At 45.5% G+C, this 18062-nt stretch overlaps 1 protein-coding gene across 1 annotated transcript in view; it reads right to left on the bottom strand.

Moving 5' to 3' along the window:
- Positions 1–18062, bottom strand: part of SDAD1 (SDA1 domain containing 1) — a 30768-nt gene that overhangs the window by 4638 nt on the left and 8068 nt on the right. The window contains exons 10-20 of the mRNA XM_053253026.1: positions 17270–17339; positions 16991–17094; positions 14337–14394; positions 12975–13033; positions 10758–10834; positions 8640–8737; positions 8219–8295; positions 6953–7082; positions 5747–5844; positions 4165–4355; positions 2265–2349 (exon numbers count right to left, since the gene is read on the bottom strand). Of these exons, the coding sequence (XP_053109001.1) occupies positions 2265–2349; positions 4165–4355; positions 5747–5844; positions 6953–7082; positions 8219–8295; positions 8640–8737; positions 10758–10834; positions 12975–13033; positions 14337–14394; positions 16991–17094; positions 17270–17339 (1047 nt within the window). The remainder of the gene's footprint in view (positions 1–2264; positions 2350–4164; positions 4356–5746; positions 5845–6952; positions 7083–8218; positions 8296–8639; positions 8738–10757; positions 10835–12974; positions 13034–14336; positions 14395–16990; positions 17095–17269; positions 17340–18062) is intronic.

Here is an 18062-nt window from a genome sequence, read left to right as displayed (position 1 = left end):
GACAGTTCAGTGGCAGAGCATGTATGCAAGTTTAATTCCTGGCAGCATCTCCAGTTAGAGCTGGGAAAGAGTCTTGAATGAAACCGTGGAGAGCCACTGCCTTACAGAGCCAGATGGACCAAGGGTCTGCCTTGGCAAAAGGCAGCTTCCTATGGGTTCCCTCCACTTTCTAAACACACAGGAATTCCAGGAGCTCTCTTGGGTTGGGGTGGGTTAGCTCACTGGTAGAGCATCTGCTTTGCATGCAGAAGGTCCCAGGGCATCTCCAGGGCTGGGAAAGATTCCTGCCTGAAACCTTGGAGAGCCAATGCCAGTCAGCAGACAGTGGACCAAGGGTCTCACTCAGTACAGACAGCTAGATGGACCAAGGGGCTAACTCGGTAGAAGGTAGCCCCCTATGTTCCTATATCGAAAGGGTAGACGTAAGGTCTGCTGGAGTCTCGGAGTCAGTGAAGTGGCCGAATAAGGCTTCCAGTAATTAGGAGTGAGGCTTCAACATCCTTGCCTCTCTCATGCCTAGCAAAACCAGTGTTATGTAGAACATCCCCAAACTGCAATATTAGGAAAAAGAGAAGAACTGTGGAACTGATCAGAGAGGAGAGCTGGTCTTGTGGTAGTAAGCATGACTTGTCCCCATAGCTAAGCAGGGTCCACCCTGGTTGCATATGAATGGGAGACTTGATGTGTGAGCACTATAAGATATTCCCCTCAGGGGATGGAGCTGCTCTGGGAAGAGCATCTAGGTTCCCAAGTTCCCTCCCTGGCAGCATCTCCAAGATAGGGCTGAGAGAGATTCCTGTCTGCAACCTTGGAGAAGCTGCTGCCAGTCTGTGAAGACAATATTGAGCTAGGTAGACCAATGGTCTGACTCAGTATATGGAAGCTTTAGGAACATAGGAAGCTTTGCATCTATTGCACAGTGTGTAGAAGTTGCCAAATCTATTTCTTGGCATAGATTATTTTATCATGGTGTACCCACAGCTGTGGATACATTCAAATATCCATCTTTCCAGCACTGGCCATGTCAAACTTTTCAGTTCTTTTCCCACTGGTTTCCATTTCCACTTTGCAACTAGTGCAGGTTTCAGTTTCTTCCATTTAAATCACAAGACTGCCTTGCTAAACATCAGTCCCTGCCTTAAAGGAGCTCCACACCACCCATCTGGCAGCACTGCAAGTAACGACAACCACCCTCTTATCCCCTTGAATCTATGCTGTGTGAGAAAGGAGGTCCAGAGGCAAGAGGGCACCAATGAGAAGAGGGCCCGAGGACTTAAAGGGAGGGGAGAGGCAAACGGGGCTGTAAAGAAACCTCAAACAGAACTGACACCGGCAGGGAGGCTGCATGCTCCAGAACAGCGCTTTCCAATACCAAACCAATATGCATTGCAGGACACTAGCCAATGTGCCATGGCTGACTTGCTAAGTCAGCTCCAAAAACAAGGAGCTTAAACTCCCCGCCTTTGAAGCTGGCATGCCCCATAATGCACTGGGAAGGACATGTCCTTCCCAGGGCGCAAGGGAGTGTGTTTAAGCGCCCCGCTTTTGAGGCTGGCTTGCTCCCTTTTGCACCAAGAGTTACATGTACTTCCTAGTGCATTATAAGGCAAATAAGCTCTAAGAGGGACATTTGTCCCAGGCACCCTTGTTCCTGTTATAAATATGTTATTTTTAAAGGGGACAAAGAGGAGCCCATTCACCCTCACCTTCCACAATGGTCTGTCATGAAGTCAGGTAATTTTGTCAAGAGTCTGTTGCCTGGCTCCTAAAATTTTGAGTTCTTAGACCAAATTTTTAGGCTTCTAGAGCCAAATAAAATTCACCAAGGCCTGCTTGATAGATCAATAGGGGTGTGTGTGTGTGTGTGTGTGTGTGTGTGTGTGTGAATACAAGTGTGCCTCAGGATGAAAAAGACCGGGAAATGCTACTCTTGAAGACAAAATGCTTGAAGGGAAGAGGTCAGAGCTGGCAGTGGGTTTAGAAGCTGGGACATAAAAGAAGTATGTGTGTAAGGAGAAGGTTAAAGGAAGAGAGAAAGATAGGAAAAGAGTTGATGGCCAAGAATCAGGGGACTGCTGGGGAAAACTCAACACAGGATCAAGAGGACAAGAAGGGGGCTGGACAGACAAAAACACTTAAAAGGGTCAAAGACTGAAGTCCAGGAACAGCAAAGATGTAACTGGTGAACTTCACATATTAATTTGTACCCGCCCACCAAACAGTTTGGCTACAGTGAAATAATAAAGTGGGCAAGGGGCCCTCACCATTGCTGTGGCTAGTCTTGTCTCTTTGTCTGACTTGGGCTTCTTATGAAGATGCTCGATGTCCCTGAGTGATAGCAGCTCCCCCCTGAAAAAGTCAAAGTCAGTAACACTGCATCAAACTAACATTAAAGGTGCTTCTTCTTCCTAATAAAGAGAGTGCAGCATGTCCAACAATATGGGCTCTCCTTTGGAAGCTGATCAAGAAAGGGCCGATCAAGCTGGTCTTGTGGTAGCAAGCACTGAAGGAGAACGGGGCTTGCATCATCCAATATATATACCTATATACCATATATAATCACATCGTGTCAATCATAATCACATAAAGGGCTTCAATGCTTTGAATCAAGAATCCATATATGAGACCTTTGGTTCAAGTCTGTTATTGCTATTCAGCTGTGCTTGTTTTGTGTGTGTGCAAGGAACAGACAAGTTAGCTTAGCTATGGAGTTAGGCGAATTTAGACTGATTCAGCAGGAGTGGTGAGTTCTACTGAATTCTTTAATATGTTTAGACCTCTTAAGATCAGCTTTTCTAACCTATCATTAATGTAATCTAAATTTTATTTTATTTTTATTAGAAACACTTAATATACCGCCCACTCTGAAGACTCTGGGCGGTGCACAAAAACATGCAAAGCAGGACAACATTAAAATTACATGCTGAATTAAAAACTAAAGTAACTAACAAAAAAGAAAGAAAAAAACAGATAGGTAGACTACAGGGCAAAAGCCCGGTAAATAAAATGTTAACATGATTTCTGGTGTGTGTGTGTGTTTGTTTCACTTTCTGGGCAGTGGGCAAACAGCTGGTCTCAATAACTCAATAACCCCATTGCCAAAATCTGGCTATTGGGGGAAATTAGAAATGAAAAAAGTCCATCAGCATAGATTGATAGGACTGGGACAGACTCCTGCCGGTAACCCTGGAGAAGCTGCTGCCAGTCTGTGTAAACAATACTGAGCTAGACGGACCAATGGTCTGACTCGGCATAAGGCAGCTTCTTATGTTCCCATAAGCATTCTGCATTTATACACAAGCCCTGTTCAGAGATTGTTGTACTTATGTTCTAGTCAGTGTCTGTCGACATGTACATGTTTTTGTGTTACTATAGCCCTATTCAGACATTTGTAAGGTAAAGAGGAAGGCTAAATGGTGAAGAAACTTAGAAGGAACAGGTTAAAGGATTGTAGGCAAAGAATTACTCACTCTGAGGAGAAAGTTTAGAAGCTGCTTGGAGCTACGCAGGACTGAAAGGACTGGGGTGGGGCTATCCTCCCCAGGATCCAGGAGGCTTGTTTCCTTTAGCTAATTAATATAGCCCTGCTAACTGAGCAAAGAGACACCTTCTAAAGTGGTGATTCTCTTATATTTAGCGGGGGGAGAGCAACTGGCCCTATCCAGCCCCAGCACAGCATCCCTCCAGTGGCTGTTGCTGGTATCTGCCTTGTGTTTCTTTTAGGTTATGAGCCCATTGGAGACAGGAGACCATTTTATTTATGTATTTTTCTTTGTAAACCGCTTTGTGAACTTTGGTTGAAGAGCAGTATTATAAATATAAATATATTTATAAACATACATATTATATAAATAATCTAAATCTAAGTAGGAGCACGTGGGGAGGATAACCCAAACAGTGATATCCTTGACCCCCAGCAGCTGAGAAAGGAAAGTGTACACAGATACAGATCTGTACACAGGTACAGTTATTCACAGGTTACGTTGAATGCAGGCACAGCAGCACACTTCCTACCTGCATCCTGCAATTTGGGGGTCTTGTACTTATGAATGCAGATAGAGTCATTCATACACAATCACTTCATGGCCTGGCACCGTTCTGCTGCCTGCACACCCCGGACAGCACAGCAGCACAGGAACCCGGTGCCAGATTGCCACATCTTACCTCTGTTCTTCATCACTCTCAATTTCCACATTTTTCCTCTTTGCAGACTTGCCAGGCGCCGACTTGAGCTCCTTGCTTAGCTGGGCAAGGCGTATTTTCTGGAAGTCTTCCTGGGTGAGAAGCCTGCTGGTGCTGACGGCCGCTGCTTTGGCCTTCCGTTCTTCCACTGGCATGCTCTGGACTTTTTCTGCCTTGAAAGCACAGAGGCAAACGGGATTTGAGCAGGCAGGATGAAGCAGTGGGCATGCTTAGCATTTAGATAGCTATCTTGTTAAAAGCACATCACATAGATCATCTCAATCTTTACAACAGCCCTGCAAGGCATGCCAGTGTTAATTATCCCCATATTGCAAATGCGAGACTGAGGTAGAGAGGAAATGGATTGCCTAAGAACATATTGTGGTGAGCTTACGGCAGGGTCAAGATTTCAACTGAGCTTCCTGGTTCACATCTCAGTCTCTTAGCTGTTACATTACACTACTTCTCAAGGTCATAGGAACATAGGAAACAGCCATATACTGAGTCAGACCATAGGTCCATCTAGCTCAGTATTGTCTACACAGACTGGCAGCGGCTTCTCCAAGGTTGCAGGCAGGGATTTCTCTCAGCCCTATCTTGGAGATGCTGCCAGGGAGGGAACTTGGAACCTTATGCATGTGGCTCCATCCCCAACGGGGAATATCTTACAGCGCTCACACATGTAGTCTCCCATTCATAGGCAACCAGGGCGGGGCCTGATTAGCAAAGGGGACAAGTCACGCTTGCTACCACAAGACCAGCTCTCCATTGTATATTATACCCATTGCATATTATACCCATACAAGACCACTGTATATTATACCAATAATTCTCCAGTTATAATGCACTTCCCCCCGACTTTAACAGCATGATGCAAATAACACACAAGAAATAAATTTTAGGAAAAGGGGGAGGATTTTTACAAAGAATACCTGTTTCACATAATCATTTCTTTCTTTGCCCCTCAGTCACACGCTCCTGCCCTTCCCTTTCCCAAACCAATGGGCACAAAGCAGCTCTGATTTTCCCAGCCTCCAGGAACCTAACCCCTTCCATTCCCATTGCCTTAATGCCCCGTTATCTGTGGGTTTCGTTACCCACGAAAATCTGTGGGAATGGAACCCTGCAGATAATGGAATCCACCTGTCATAAAGAGGTTCGATACAAAAGCTCTTCTTGGAAAAGAAGACATTGTTTACATTGCTATCACAAAAGGTCTGCATCACACTAAATGCACAAGTTCAAACAGATCTTCACTGAGAATGATCAATAAATAATCAAAGCTTGAAAAACTCTCTCAGGCCCTCTCTCTTGATTTCAGAGAAAGATATGATTTTTGTGTGTGTTAGAGTTGAAACAAGATATGGCTCCTGGGTGCAACATGTTAGCATTGGAATCACACTGGCCCATAATCCTCTTAATGCAGTTTAATCAGCAATGCTTCCCATGGCTTTGCACTGGATTCTTTGTGCAATGCAATTACAGATGTGTGGGAATACCACACAGAAGACAACTTAAATTCTGAAAGTGTTGACTAAAGATGAGAACACAAAGAACAACCTACTAGCTCTTGTTGCTCCTCATCAGAGGAATGATGCACATCAATCCAGTCTCCATCTTCTTCGTCTTCCTCGTCGCTAGAACTGGCCGTCTCCCAGCCATCTGCAAGGAGGAAAAAAGAGGCAGAGCAGAAAAGCGGGTAAAAGTCTTAGGGAGAACTTGAGCTGTTCAGGCCGCTTCCTATGTTCCTACCTGTCAAGGATGCCACAGCAGTTTCCTGCACTGAGGAGGGGGTTAGATTAGAAGACCTCAAGGGTCTCTTCCAACCTGAAAATTCTGTGATTGTTACCTACGCTCATATACACTCCAAACTCATTTATCATTCTCCATTGTCCCTCCCTGAACTCTTTCCCTCCTTGTCCTTCTGATGAAGCTTATACCAAGTCAGATCACTAGTCCCTCTACCCAGTATTGTCTGCTTTGACTGGCAGTGACTGTCCAGGTCCTCAGACAGGGATATTTCTTGCTACCTGGGATTGTTTAGAGTGGAGATTCCAGAAACTCTAAGCAAAGAGCCCATCGCTTTCAAGCTCAGCAGAGCACATTCACAGCACAGAAGGCTTGTAGCACCAGCTGCCTAATTGCTAGTAACATTTTCAGCCAAAAGGCAAGATTGTCAGGAACTTAACATGCATCCACATACTTGAAAGGGAAATCTGATCCCAAGCCTTATCTTCCATCTCCCCATTCCAAACAAGTCTCTGGTACCTAAATAATGGAGTATCTACTGTTTGCAATACAGTTGCTAAAGTTCAGAAACGCTATCCTTAAATGGAACAGACAGTCTCTGCCTGGCCAGGTTCAGATGCCATGATTAAAGCACGATTCAGTGTTACAATCACGAGCCTCGGGTTCATGCTTCCCCCAAGTTCCTGCACGAGGGGAGGAAGTCTGAATCTTATGCTTTTGGTTTAAAACTGGTTTGAAATTTTGGCTTGTTCACAAACTCCAATTAGAACCAGATAGGATTTTCTGGGTTCCATCACAATGACAACTCCTGGTGTGTTTTAAACCAGAAATGGAAGCTATACATTTCCTCCCCTTGTGCAAAAAGGAGAGAGGTAGCATAGCATGCAAGCCAAAGGATTGTGACAGTAACCCTAAATGTTTTACGTGGTGTCTGAATGCCGTCTCTTTCTTTCACATGTTAGTGTCCCAACTCTTAACTTCACTGACAGCAACTCTTTAAGGAATGCAAAGGCAAACAAACCTTCCTCAAGTTTCCCATCTTCTTCCTTACTCTCAATTTCCAAGACTTCTGCTCCTGGAATATAGTCCTTAGCATCTAATTCCCCATATTCATGAACTTTGGTTTCTGAAGTGGCTTCCGTAGGTTTACCCTGCAAGAAATCCAATATTTATTTTTAGAAAGAAAGATTGCGTCTACCTATAATTTCACATCATTACTACAGAGAAGTGTTTATAAAAGAACACTTTACACCTGTAGAGGTCTTCTCTCTCTGGGTGGATGTACAGTCAGTGGCTGTACATCCAGACTAAAGGTTGGTGCGATAAAGTTGTGCATGCGCAAGAAAATTGGATAAATGTGTAAAATCTCAAAGTTGCACTTTTGCGTTAAAAGTGCAACTAACCCTGCATCATAAACTGATGGCGGAAAAGGTTTCGTAGCAGGAGGCACACCACAGGCTGCACACTTTGTTGTGCCAGCACAAGAACATTTGCACTAGTGCAGTGGTTTCCAACTTGAGGGCCTCCGGGCACTAGTGCAATACTACTCTGGAATGCAGAGTACTTAGTGGAACTTAGTGGTACGTTGCGCTTATGCAGCACGTTTAAAAACATAAGATCAGCCCTGCTGGATCAGGCCCAAGGCCTATTTAGTCCAGCATTCTGTTTCACACAGTGGACCATCAGATGCCTCGGAGAAGCCCACAGACAAGAAGTGAGTCCATGCCCTGCTGTTGCTCCCCTGCAACTGGTTTTCAGAAGCATCCTGCCTCTGTGCCTGGAGGTGGCCTATAGCCATCAAGACGAGTAGCCATTGGTAGACCTGTCCTCCATGGTTTTACTCCTTTTTAGGCCATCCAAGCTGGTGACCATCACCACATCCCCGGCAGAGAATTCCATAGGTTAATCATGTGCTGTGTAAAAAAGTACTTCCTTTTGCCAGTCCCTAATTTCCCGGCCTTCAGCAAATTTCCTTTGCGCAAGTCCATTGTTAGTCTCAACGTCAGCCACTATTGGCCAAAATCTTTATTTTGCTTCCCTGGCTTCACACCAGAGAAGACTGTCTAATATTAAATTGATAAGCACAGGCCCAAACTTGCTGTGACAATGAAGCCACACATCTTATTTATGTGCCTCCCCCAGTTGCAAATAAAGCCGGGTTATATATTATATTTACGGGGGGCGAGGGGAGGTGTTATATATTTTTACAAAGCATGCTGGTCAAGGGAGCTATTTCCCTCTCCTTCCCCCACCCACCAGCACAAAAAGAATTCAAAGCATGGTGTACCCGGAATTTTTTCTGCAACATCTGCGGATTCAGCGACCGGAACAACTGTATCAACGTTTTTGCTGACATCATTACATCTGTACAGGGGGGGAAAAATCACAGAAGTAAGAATGCTCTGAAAAGCAGGATTCAGATTTATTCCAAAACATGCTGCTGAATGAAAGCTTTTCTCCTGATGGCTGCTTTCCTTTTAGGAAAACAGAAAAAGCACCCACTCTCTCAGAAATTCAGATTCACTGCCAAGTTACAGGTTGCATTTGGAATGAAATAAAACCAGCTCTGCTAATAAGGCAGCTAGCACTTTGTGTACAGCATGTAAACTAAGCAGGTTTCTGGTGCTCAAGTGGTAACACAAACAAATGAGGGAGAGCCTAAAGATCCCACAAGTCAACTTTACACACGTGCAAAGCAGCACACTTACTTTTATTTTTATGAGATCTGTACTGTGCTAGGTCTTGAAGCAAGTCTTCTGTCATGGCCAGAGGGCATCGAGCTGATATCTCTTTAATAGCATTAATCCTGAAAAGTTAGAAATTTAAACACACTGGAGCAGCAGAATCTGGTAAAAGCAAATGCTCTTGTTCCTTATGTATGCTCTCTCTCTCTCTCTCTCTCTCTGTGTGTGTGTATTTTCTTCATCAAGGCAACTCAAAAGCACCCCCCAAAAAGCTGAATCCTAAAAGCTGAATCCTATAACTTGTGTATGGAGGTTCGGACTGTAGCTGAAAGATCGATCACTCTCTCTCTCTCTCTCTCTTTATACACTGCAGCGTATAACATTACTCATATATATATCATATATATATAACTCATATATATATATTATATATAACATATTATATTATATTATATTATATTATATTATATTATATTATATATGTTATATTATAACATATAATATTATAACATCTATATATATATATATATATATATTTCTCCTGGGTGTGCCCAGGAGAAATGCGTCCCGGCAGCCCAGCTGATTGGCTGGGCTGCGGGGGTGCCTGATTGGTCCTGGCGCACCCAGGAGAACGGCGGCGGCGGCCATGGCCGGGGAGCCAGGTGGGCTGGGCCCGGCGGCGGCGGCGGCACCCTCCGGCCGGGCCCGGCGGCGGCGGCGGCACCCTCCGGCCGGGCCCGGCGGCGGCAGCACCCTCCGGCCGGGCCCGGCAGCGGCGGCGGCGGCACCCTCCGGCCGGGCCCGGCGGCGGCACCCTCCGGCCGGGCCCGGCGGCGGCGGCACCCTCCGGCCGGGCCCGGCGGCGGCGGCGGCGGCACCCTCCGGCCGGGCCCGGCGGCGGCGGCGGCGGCACCCTCCGGCCGGGCCCGGCGGCGGCACCCTCCGGCCGGGCCCGGCGGCGGCGGCGGCGGCACCCTCCGGCCGGGCCCGGCGGCGGCGGCGGCGGCGGCGGCACCCTCCGGCCGGGCCCGGCGGCGGCGGCGGCGGCACCCTCCGGCCGGGCCCGGCGGCGGCGGCACCCTCCGGCCGGGCCCGGCGGCGGCGGCACCCTCCGGCCCGGCTGTGGAGGTAAGGCAGCGGGCCCGGCCGCAGCGCAGGCGGCGGTGGGCCCGGCCGCACTAGAGGCACAGATGCTCTGTGCCCGGGCCCACTAGTATATTATATATAATATATACCCTGTTTCCCCGAAAGTAAGACCTACCCCGAAAGTAAGACCTAGCAGTAATTTCTGATGTACCGCTTATTGCCCTAGTGCATTTTTTTGGGCTAAAATTAATATAAGACACTGTCTTATTTTCGGGGAAACACGGTATATATATCATATATATAACATATGCTGCAGTGTATAACATTACTCAGAGCTACTTCCCTGCTAACTGGGCGACGAGGCGCCTTTTAACATGGTGGTTCTTCTATTTAGCAGAGGAAGAGCAACAGTCCCTATCTGTCCCAGCACAGCATCCCTCTAGCGGCTGTTGCTGGTGTCCACCTTATGTTTCTTTTTAGACTGTGAGCCCTCCCTTTTGGGACAGAGAAGCTGTCAACTGCTTTGATAATTTTGTTTGTTAAAAAAGAGAGAGTATATTAATACCACTAATATTATTATCTCTTGTTGTTGTTGTTGTTATCTCTTGCTATTGTTGTTGTTATTATTATTACTACATTTATATCCCACTCTTCCTCCAAGGAGCCCAGAGTGGTGTATGACATACTTGAGTTTCTCTTTCACAACAACCCTGTGAAGTAGGTTAGGCTGAGAGAGAAGTAACTGGCCCAGAGTCACCCAGCTAGTTTCATGGCTGAATGGGGATTTGAACTCGGGTCTCCCCGGTCCTAGTCCAGCACTCTAACCACTATTAACAGAATGCAAAAATGTACACCACCCAAAGAGGAAATAAAAGCAATCCCACCCACTGAAGACAAAAGCCCTCTACCTTCTTCTAAATTGTAGGCCAGATTGGCCTTTAAAGGCAACTGTTTCCAGAGGGTGGGCGTGATCATCTGCTTCCCACCCCTCCTATCCCCACCCAATTTTGCAAGAAGTATCTGAGCTCATACAGTCTACCACGTTGAGGTACTTACCCGACAGTCATCACTTCTCCAGAGTTTTTGTCTGTGACAAAGTTGTTGGCTATGGTCATCAACACTGACTGGATAATCTGACGGAGAGGAAGCAAACTATGATCTATTGGATCAACTTGTGCCAGCAAAACATGCAAGCTTTTGAATCACACAGAACTTAATTGTGCCCAACTTTCTGTTCCTGCAAAGCCCTCCCTTTAGCTTTGGGCCACTGCACTTTACAAACTGACAATCTTTCACAAAGGACATTTCCATGTAGGAACAGGAGATAACACTGCAAGTAGACAAGCAGACTTGATGGCCACATGTGTGTTTACTGTGGGGGTTTCCCAACTATCTATCTTCAGGGAATCCTTTTCACCATTGGCATGACTTCTAAGGAGACCCTGAACATCTGCCATGAGACTCTTGCAGAGGATTTTGAGGCATTTTCTAGGGCAGGGTTTTCCAACCACAGGTCCCTGGATTATTGGACTACTCTTCCCATCATCCCCAGCCACATAGGCCGAAGGGATGATGGGAGTTGTAGTCCAACTTCTGGAGACCCAGAATTGGAGACCTCCATTCTAGGGGAAATACATTCACCTCGCATGGGGTTTTGAGCTGGGGCCAGGCCTGTTGGCCTCACCATCACCCCATATCAACTGAAAATATTTCCTAGAAAGACACCTTAGATTCCCCTGAAAAATTTAAGAGGATCACCAATTTAAAGGAGAACTCTTTGCCCAGTTAAGCAGGGTTCTCCTGGAATACCAGAAAACCACCAGAGGGCATTTATTGATTAAGTGCCATCAAGTGGGTGTTGACTCTTAGCGACCACAGAGATAGATGATCTCCAGGATGATCCGTCTTCCACTTGACCTTTAAAGTCTCTCAGTGGTGCATTCATTGCTGTCGTAATCGAGTCTATCCACCTTGCTACTGGCCGTCTTCTTCTCTTTCCTTCAACTTTTCCCAGCATTATGGACTTCTCAAGGGAGCTTGGTCTTTGCATGTGTCTGAAGTATGATAGTTTGAGCCTGGTCATTTGTGCCTCGAGTGAACATTCTGGATTGATTTGTTCTATAACCCATTGGTTTGTTTTCCGGGTTGCCCATGGTATCCTCAAAAGTCTTCTCCAACACCAAAGTTCAAAAGTGTCAATACTTTTTCTATCTTGCTTCTCCAAAGTCCAGCTTTCGCATCCATGGAGTGTCACAGGAAAAACCATTGTTCGAACGATTCTAATCTTTGTAGGTATAGATACATAACAGCATCTAAATATCCTTTCCAAGGCCTTCATTGCTAACCTACCAAGTGCTAGTCTGCGGCATATTTCTCGACTGCTGGATCCTTTACTGTTGATGGTCGATCCTAAAAGGCAGAAGCTATCCACCACTTCAATGTCTTCATTATCAATTCTGAGGCTGGTTGCTGTACCTGTTGTCATTAGTTTAGTCTTCTTTACATTTAGTCGTAGTCCCATTTTTTCACTGTACTCCTTGACTTTCATTACTAGGGCTTGCTGATCATCCACATTCTGGCATTTATACACACTTTTAATCTAAGACTGCCTGAGGCTTATGTACACTATGACCCGATTCAGAAGATCATCTAGACCAGGGATTCTCAACACTGGGTCCCCAGATGTTATTGGACTTCAACTCCCATAATCCCCAACCAAAAGCCACTGGAGCTGGGGATTATGGGAGCTGAAGTCCAGAAATATCTGGGGACCCAACACTGAGACTCCCTGATCTAGACTAGATTATCACCTTGGGTGCCCAGGTTTATGCTGGACTACAATTCCCATCAACTGTAGTGGCTGGAGGTGATGGGAGCTGTAACCAAACAACATCTGAGGACCCAAAGTTAAGAACCGCTGATCTAGACCAGGGATTCTCAACGTTGGGTCCCCAGATGTTATTGGACTTCAACTCCCATAATCCCCAACCAAAGGCCACTGGGGCTGGGGATTATGGGAGTTGAAGTCCAATAACATTTGGAGACCCAACGTTGAGAATCCCTGATCTAGACAATGGTTTAGATTATTGTCTGGGCTGTAGTATACAAAGAATGCAGTGCAAATTTGTGTGACAGTAGCCTGCAGATGGGATAGCCAATATTTTTGACATGGAAGTGCTTTTCATGTCAGAAGTCTAGAGCCTCAGCAGTTACTTCTCTCTCTCTCATTCCCCAACTTCTATAAACATAAACAAGATTTTGAAAAATCCTCACCTCTGGTGGAACAAGCTGATGAGAAGCCTGTGCAGCAAAGAGGAGAATCTTGGTAACTTCTAAAAAAGAAAAAAAGCCAAAGCAAAGGAAGATATTAGAAATGGAAAAACCAGATACAGTTTTCAAAATGAGCTTTAAAAAATAAATAAATCATGGAGTGCCTGAGCTTTTTCTAGCATCTGAGCCAGAACCAGTGTTTGGATTTTTATGATGTTATCATTTTCCCATACCAGCTTTTCTCTCCTCTTAATACTGAAAATTGACATGGCAGAGAAAAATGCACAACTCACAAAAATCCAAACGTTGTTTCTGAATTTGATAAAAGAAAAAATTTAAGATGCAACCAAAGTTAGGCACTTTTAAGTCTCACTGAATTAAAATGGAGAGATATAAGTGCATGCTTACTTTTTCCATTAAAATCAACAGGACTAAAAAATGTATAAACTTTGATTGGGTGGCAACTTCAGTTTTCTCAGCTTTGCCGCAAGAAATAATTAAAATGACAACAGATCTGAGAAACCTTTGGTGTAGGAGCCCATCCTGCCCAATACATGGGATTTGGACAGGGGCGCCAGCTAACAGGTATATGCACACTTGTGTACATTCTGAGACTCTAATAAAATAGCACACAATTGGCCAGGGGTGGGGGGTGCCTCTTAGAATTTTCTGCAAGGGATCCTGAGGTGGGTCACTCTCAGTGGGTGGTGCGCCTACATGGGAAGACAAAATGCCTTAGGTTGGCCTCTGCTGATGCGCACACACCATCTTTCTGATTTCATACATACATACCCTGGCAGAATTTAGGTTGAGCACCTGTTGGAGGCAAGGGGAGAGATTTCCCACCATTTCTTCTCTCTCAGGATTTAATGGGCCTTTTATTTGGAGTTTTATCATACAGAGTTTGCATCATTGCCTTTTAAAGTGTTGCAACATGCTAGGAACCCTCAGGATGGAGCGAAATTAGACTCTAGGAACATGAGAAGCTGCCTTATACAGAGTCAGAGCATTGGTCCATCTAACCTAGTATTATCTACACAGACTAGCAGCAGCTTCTCCAAGGTTGCAGGCAGGAATCTCTCTCACCCCTATCTTGGAGATGCTACCAGGGAGGGAACTTGCAGTCTTCTTCAGGCAAGTGTGCAGATGCTCTTCCCAGAGTGGCCCCATCCCCTGACAGGAATGTTGCTCACACACAGTCTCCCATTCAAATGCAAACCAGGGTGGACTCTGCTTAACAAAGGGGACAATTCATGTTTGCTACCACAAGACCAGGTCTCCTCCTCCTCTCTCACATCTAACACTGAGTGAAGTAAAATAGACAACATTGCTCCAGGAGCAACAAAAGCAGAAGGGACCGCTTACCTCTCTGATGTGGTTGCAGGAACCGTTGCACAAAAGGGTAGAAGTTGAAGAGGAAAAGCTGAGGAGACACACAAAAGCATGTTCAAGACATCAGCATGGCATCTTCATTTCTGACCTGAAAGGGGCATGGAACCTGTAAGTCCGGGGAAGCAAGCTAAGGCAGCTGTTCCCAGCCGGAGGTACTCCCGATGTTGCTGAACTACAATTCCCAGCATCCCCAGCCACAATAAATTGTAGCTAGGGATGATGGGAGTTGTAGTTCAGCAACATCAAGAGTACCTCAGGTTGCGAACCTTTGGGCTAAGGTACTGGAAAAGGAACTGAGGCTGCAGCCAGCAGTTGGGGCATCTTAAGAGTGCAGAACCCTGGCTTAAGAATGAAGAGCCATGGCTTCTTAATGGAGAGCCACCACCCAGAGACTTTGGTAAATAAACGGAATAAATAAATAAGTAAATAAATAAGAGGCGTATCTTCTTTGGAGGCTTTCAAGAAAGCCATAAAGACCCTTCTTTTCAGCCTGGCTTTTAATAATATTTGTTTTTGAATAGTTTTTTAAATGAGTTTTATGTTGATATTTTAACTGCTTTTGTCTTGTGTTCTGTGCCAAATTTTAAATGGCAATGCAAACCACCCTGAGTCGTTCTAGGACAGGGCCGCTCAACTTTGCCCCCACACTCCCAGCTGTTTTTGAACGACAGCTCCCATAATCCCCAGCCACAGTGGCCAATAGCCAGGGATTACGGGAGTTGTAGGCCACCATCTACAGGAGGGCTGAAGCTGAGCAGCCCCATTCTAGGATGAGTGGTATATAAATGAAATAAATAAATAGGTCTGCCTAATCCACACATGGGACCAGCTGTGTTTGGGACGAGTGCTCTACAATGGGAATACGCCTGTGTTTGGGACTGTCCCAGACACAGGCCAGAAAAGGGGATAGATGTAGCAGCACCAGACAAACCCCGCCCTTTAGCCACTGAGCACACAGCGCTGTTCTTCATCTCAACACACTCCTCAGACCACTACTACAGTGCTGAGCTATGCAGTCTGCAGAATCACACAGAACAGAATCCTGACGTACTGCGTGCCACTTCAGAATGTGGTGGGTGGGCAGGAGAGATGGGGCTGCATGGTTGAACACTGTCCCACACTTAAAAAGAATCTCCCTGATCAGAGGAAATGAGCATATCCAGGAATAGACTCGGCTAGAACCTTCTCCCTGATATGGTAGATTTATTATGAGCAGGGAGGTTTCATCCTGCAGAGATTCCCAATCTTGGATTTTCAGATGTTGTTGGGCTACAACGCCCATAACCCCCAGCCACAACTCCTGGCCGAAGGGAGTTGCAGTCTAGTGTCCTCTGAGGATTCAAGGCTGGGAACCCGTACTCTGTGGAACAGCATTCAAACATGCAGCCACCTGCTAGGAGTCTGAAATGGTACAGTCTGTCAAGAGCTGTACCGTATGATTCTGCTGATCATGCAGCTCATTTTCAAAACCCAAATTGCTATCTACGGCACCCTTGGCAAATACACAACCCATAGAAATCACACCCATCTCAGCAGGATCAACCTCTTACTTGGAGACTAAGAGAGGTGACACCCATCAGCTACAGTAACTCTGTAAATCTGGGGCTTTGAGACCCTAACAGAGATGCTAACAGCCAGCATGGGAGTGACTTTTTTTCTTCCTCTCACATAACACTAGAACCAGGGGTCATCCCATGAAATAGATTGCCTGGAAATCTAGAACCAACAAACGGAAGTACTTTTTCACACAACGCATAATCCACTTGTGGAATTCTCTGCCACAAGATGTGGTGACAGCCAACAACCTGGATGGCTTGAAGAGGGGTTTGGATAACTTCATGGAGGAGAGGTCTATCAATGGCTACTAGTCAGAAGGCTATAGGCCACCTCCAGCCTCAAAGGCAGGATGCCTCTGAGTACCAGTTGCAGGGAAGTAACAGCAGGAGAGAGGGCATGCCCTCAACTCCTGCCTGTGGCTTCCAGCAGCTTCTGGTGGGCCACTGTGTGAAACAGGATGCTGGACTAGATGGGCCTTGGGCCTGAACCAGCAGGGCTGTTCTTATATCTGTCAGGGAAACAGCACTAACAGTCAAGTCATTAAGACAAAATTCCACTGTTGGTTCTCCTTTTTGGAAAATGATATTCATAGGGACTTTCCACAATGGCCTCCCAGCTATCAAGTTGAGATTTCTTTCCTTTTATTTAAGAAAAAAATCATTATTCTCCTCATTTATTTAAGTCTTTTAAATGTGTTTAGGAAAATACATATTTAAAAAAACAGCTCTTCCCCACACCACTGCTCGTGTTATAACAATTACATCATGAAAATATTCAATAGGTACACACATATATTTGGCTCTCTATGTATAGAATCTGCATAATCCCAAACCCTATTCAGACATGATGAACACTCATCATGTGTACACAGATACAGATCTGTACACTGGTACAGCTATTGACTCGTCATGTTGAATACAGTTGCAGCACTACACCTCCTATCGGTACCATGCCTTTAAGAGGCCTGTATCCAGGCTCATTTTTAAATCAACCCAAGTACAGTCATTCACACAAGACACGTTCGGGTGTACAGACACCTCGGAACATTACACGTCCAAATCCACCCATACCTCGTGAATTCCAACAAGCCTGGAAATCAAGTCCATGTGCATCATCTTCACTTCAAACCTTTCCTTTGAAGTTTCCAATTGCTTTAGCAGCTTCTCTGCAAAGTCTGGACATAAAAGAAATGGAGAGATAGCAAAGAGAAAAACAACAGAGAGAGTCATCATCCAATAGCATCTGGGGACCCAAGGCGGAGAACCCCAGCTATAGAGGAAGACACGAGGGCAGAGCCGGTTTATAGACAGGCCACAGAATATACGAACACTGGAATCAAGAATATTTACCTTGGGGGTCATGGATTAAATGTATAGCTGAAAAGTTGAACACCTCTGGCTTTTTCTTCTTCTTGTGCTTCTGTACAACAAGAAGAGACACAGTTTCAGTACTAAAATATATATTTCGTAGGCCTAGTTTGGAGGAACTTGCCACTGGGCAGAGAGTACATTGAGGCAGGAAAATGCCTTACTGGGGATGTCAGGTCAAGCGTCTGCTCTAATATTGAGCTATGGCCCTTTCAGGGAGCTCAGGGTGGCATATACTGGCTGCTGATATGTTTCCGAACGAAATACAAAGTACAGATATTACCTATAAAGCCCTTCATGACTTAGGCCCAGTGTACTTAAGAGAGCGCCTTCTCTGCGTGAACCCTGTCGCCTATTAAGATCATTTTGAGAGGTCCACTTACAGTTGCCGCCAACTCATCTGGTGGCAACTTGGGACCGGGCCTTCTCTGTGGCGGCCCCGGGCCGTTGGAACATGTCCCCTGCTGAAATAAGAGCATCTCCTTCTCTGCTTGTTTTTAGGAGGACCCTGAAGACGTACTTATTTCCCCAGACTTTTAACAGAAACCAATTTTTTAAAAATTTAATGTGTTTTTATCTATTATGATTTTTATTTTTTATAGATTTTAAATGTTTTATATTTTATATTATGTTTTAATTCTGTACACTGCCTAGGGATTTCTATATTAGGCAGTATAATAAACAAACAAACAAACAAACAGGGTTGTCCTCACAAAAAACCTCACAGCCTCAGGGAGGATTTGAACCCAAGTCTCCCTCCACCCACTACACCACA

This window comes from Hemicordylus capensis, chromosome 5 (genome assembly GCF_027244095.1).
Source record: "Hemicordylus capensis ecotype Gifberg chromosome 5, rHemCap1.1.pri, whole genome shotgun sequence".
NCBI lineage: Eukaryota > Metazoa > Chordata > Lepidosauria > Squamata > Cordylidae > Hemicordylus > Hemicordylus capensis.
The sequence above is the reverse complement of the archived record's forward strand: the minus strand, read 5'-3'. Positions and strand labels throughout refer to the sequence as shown.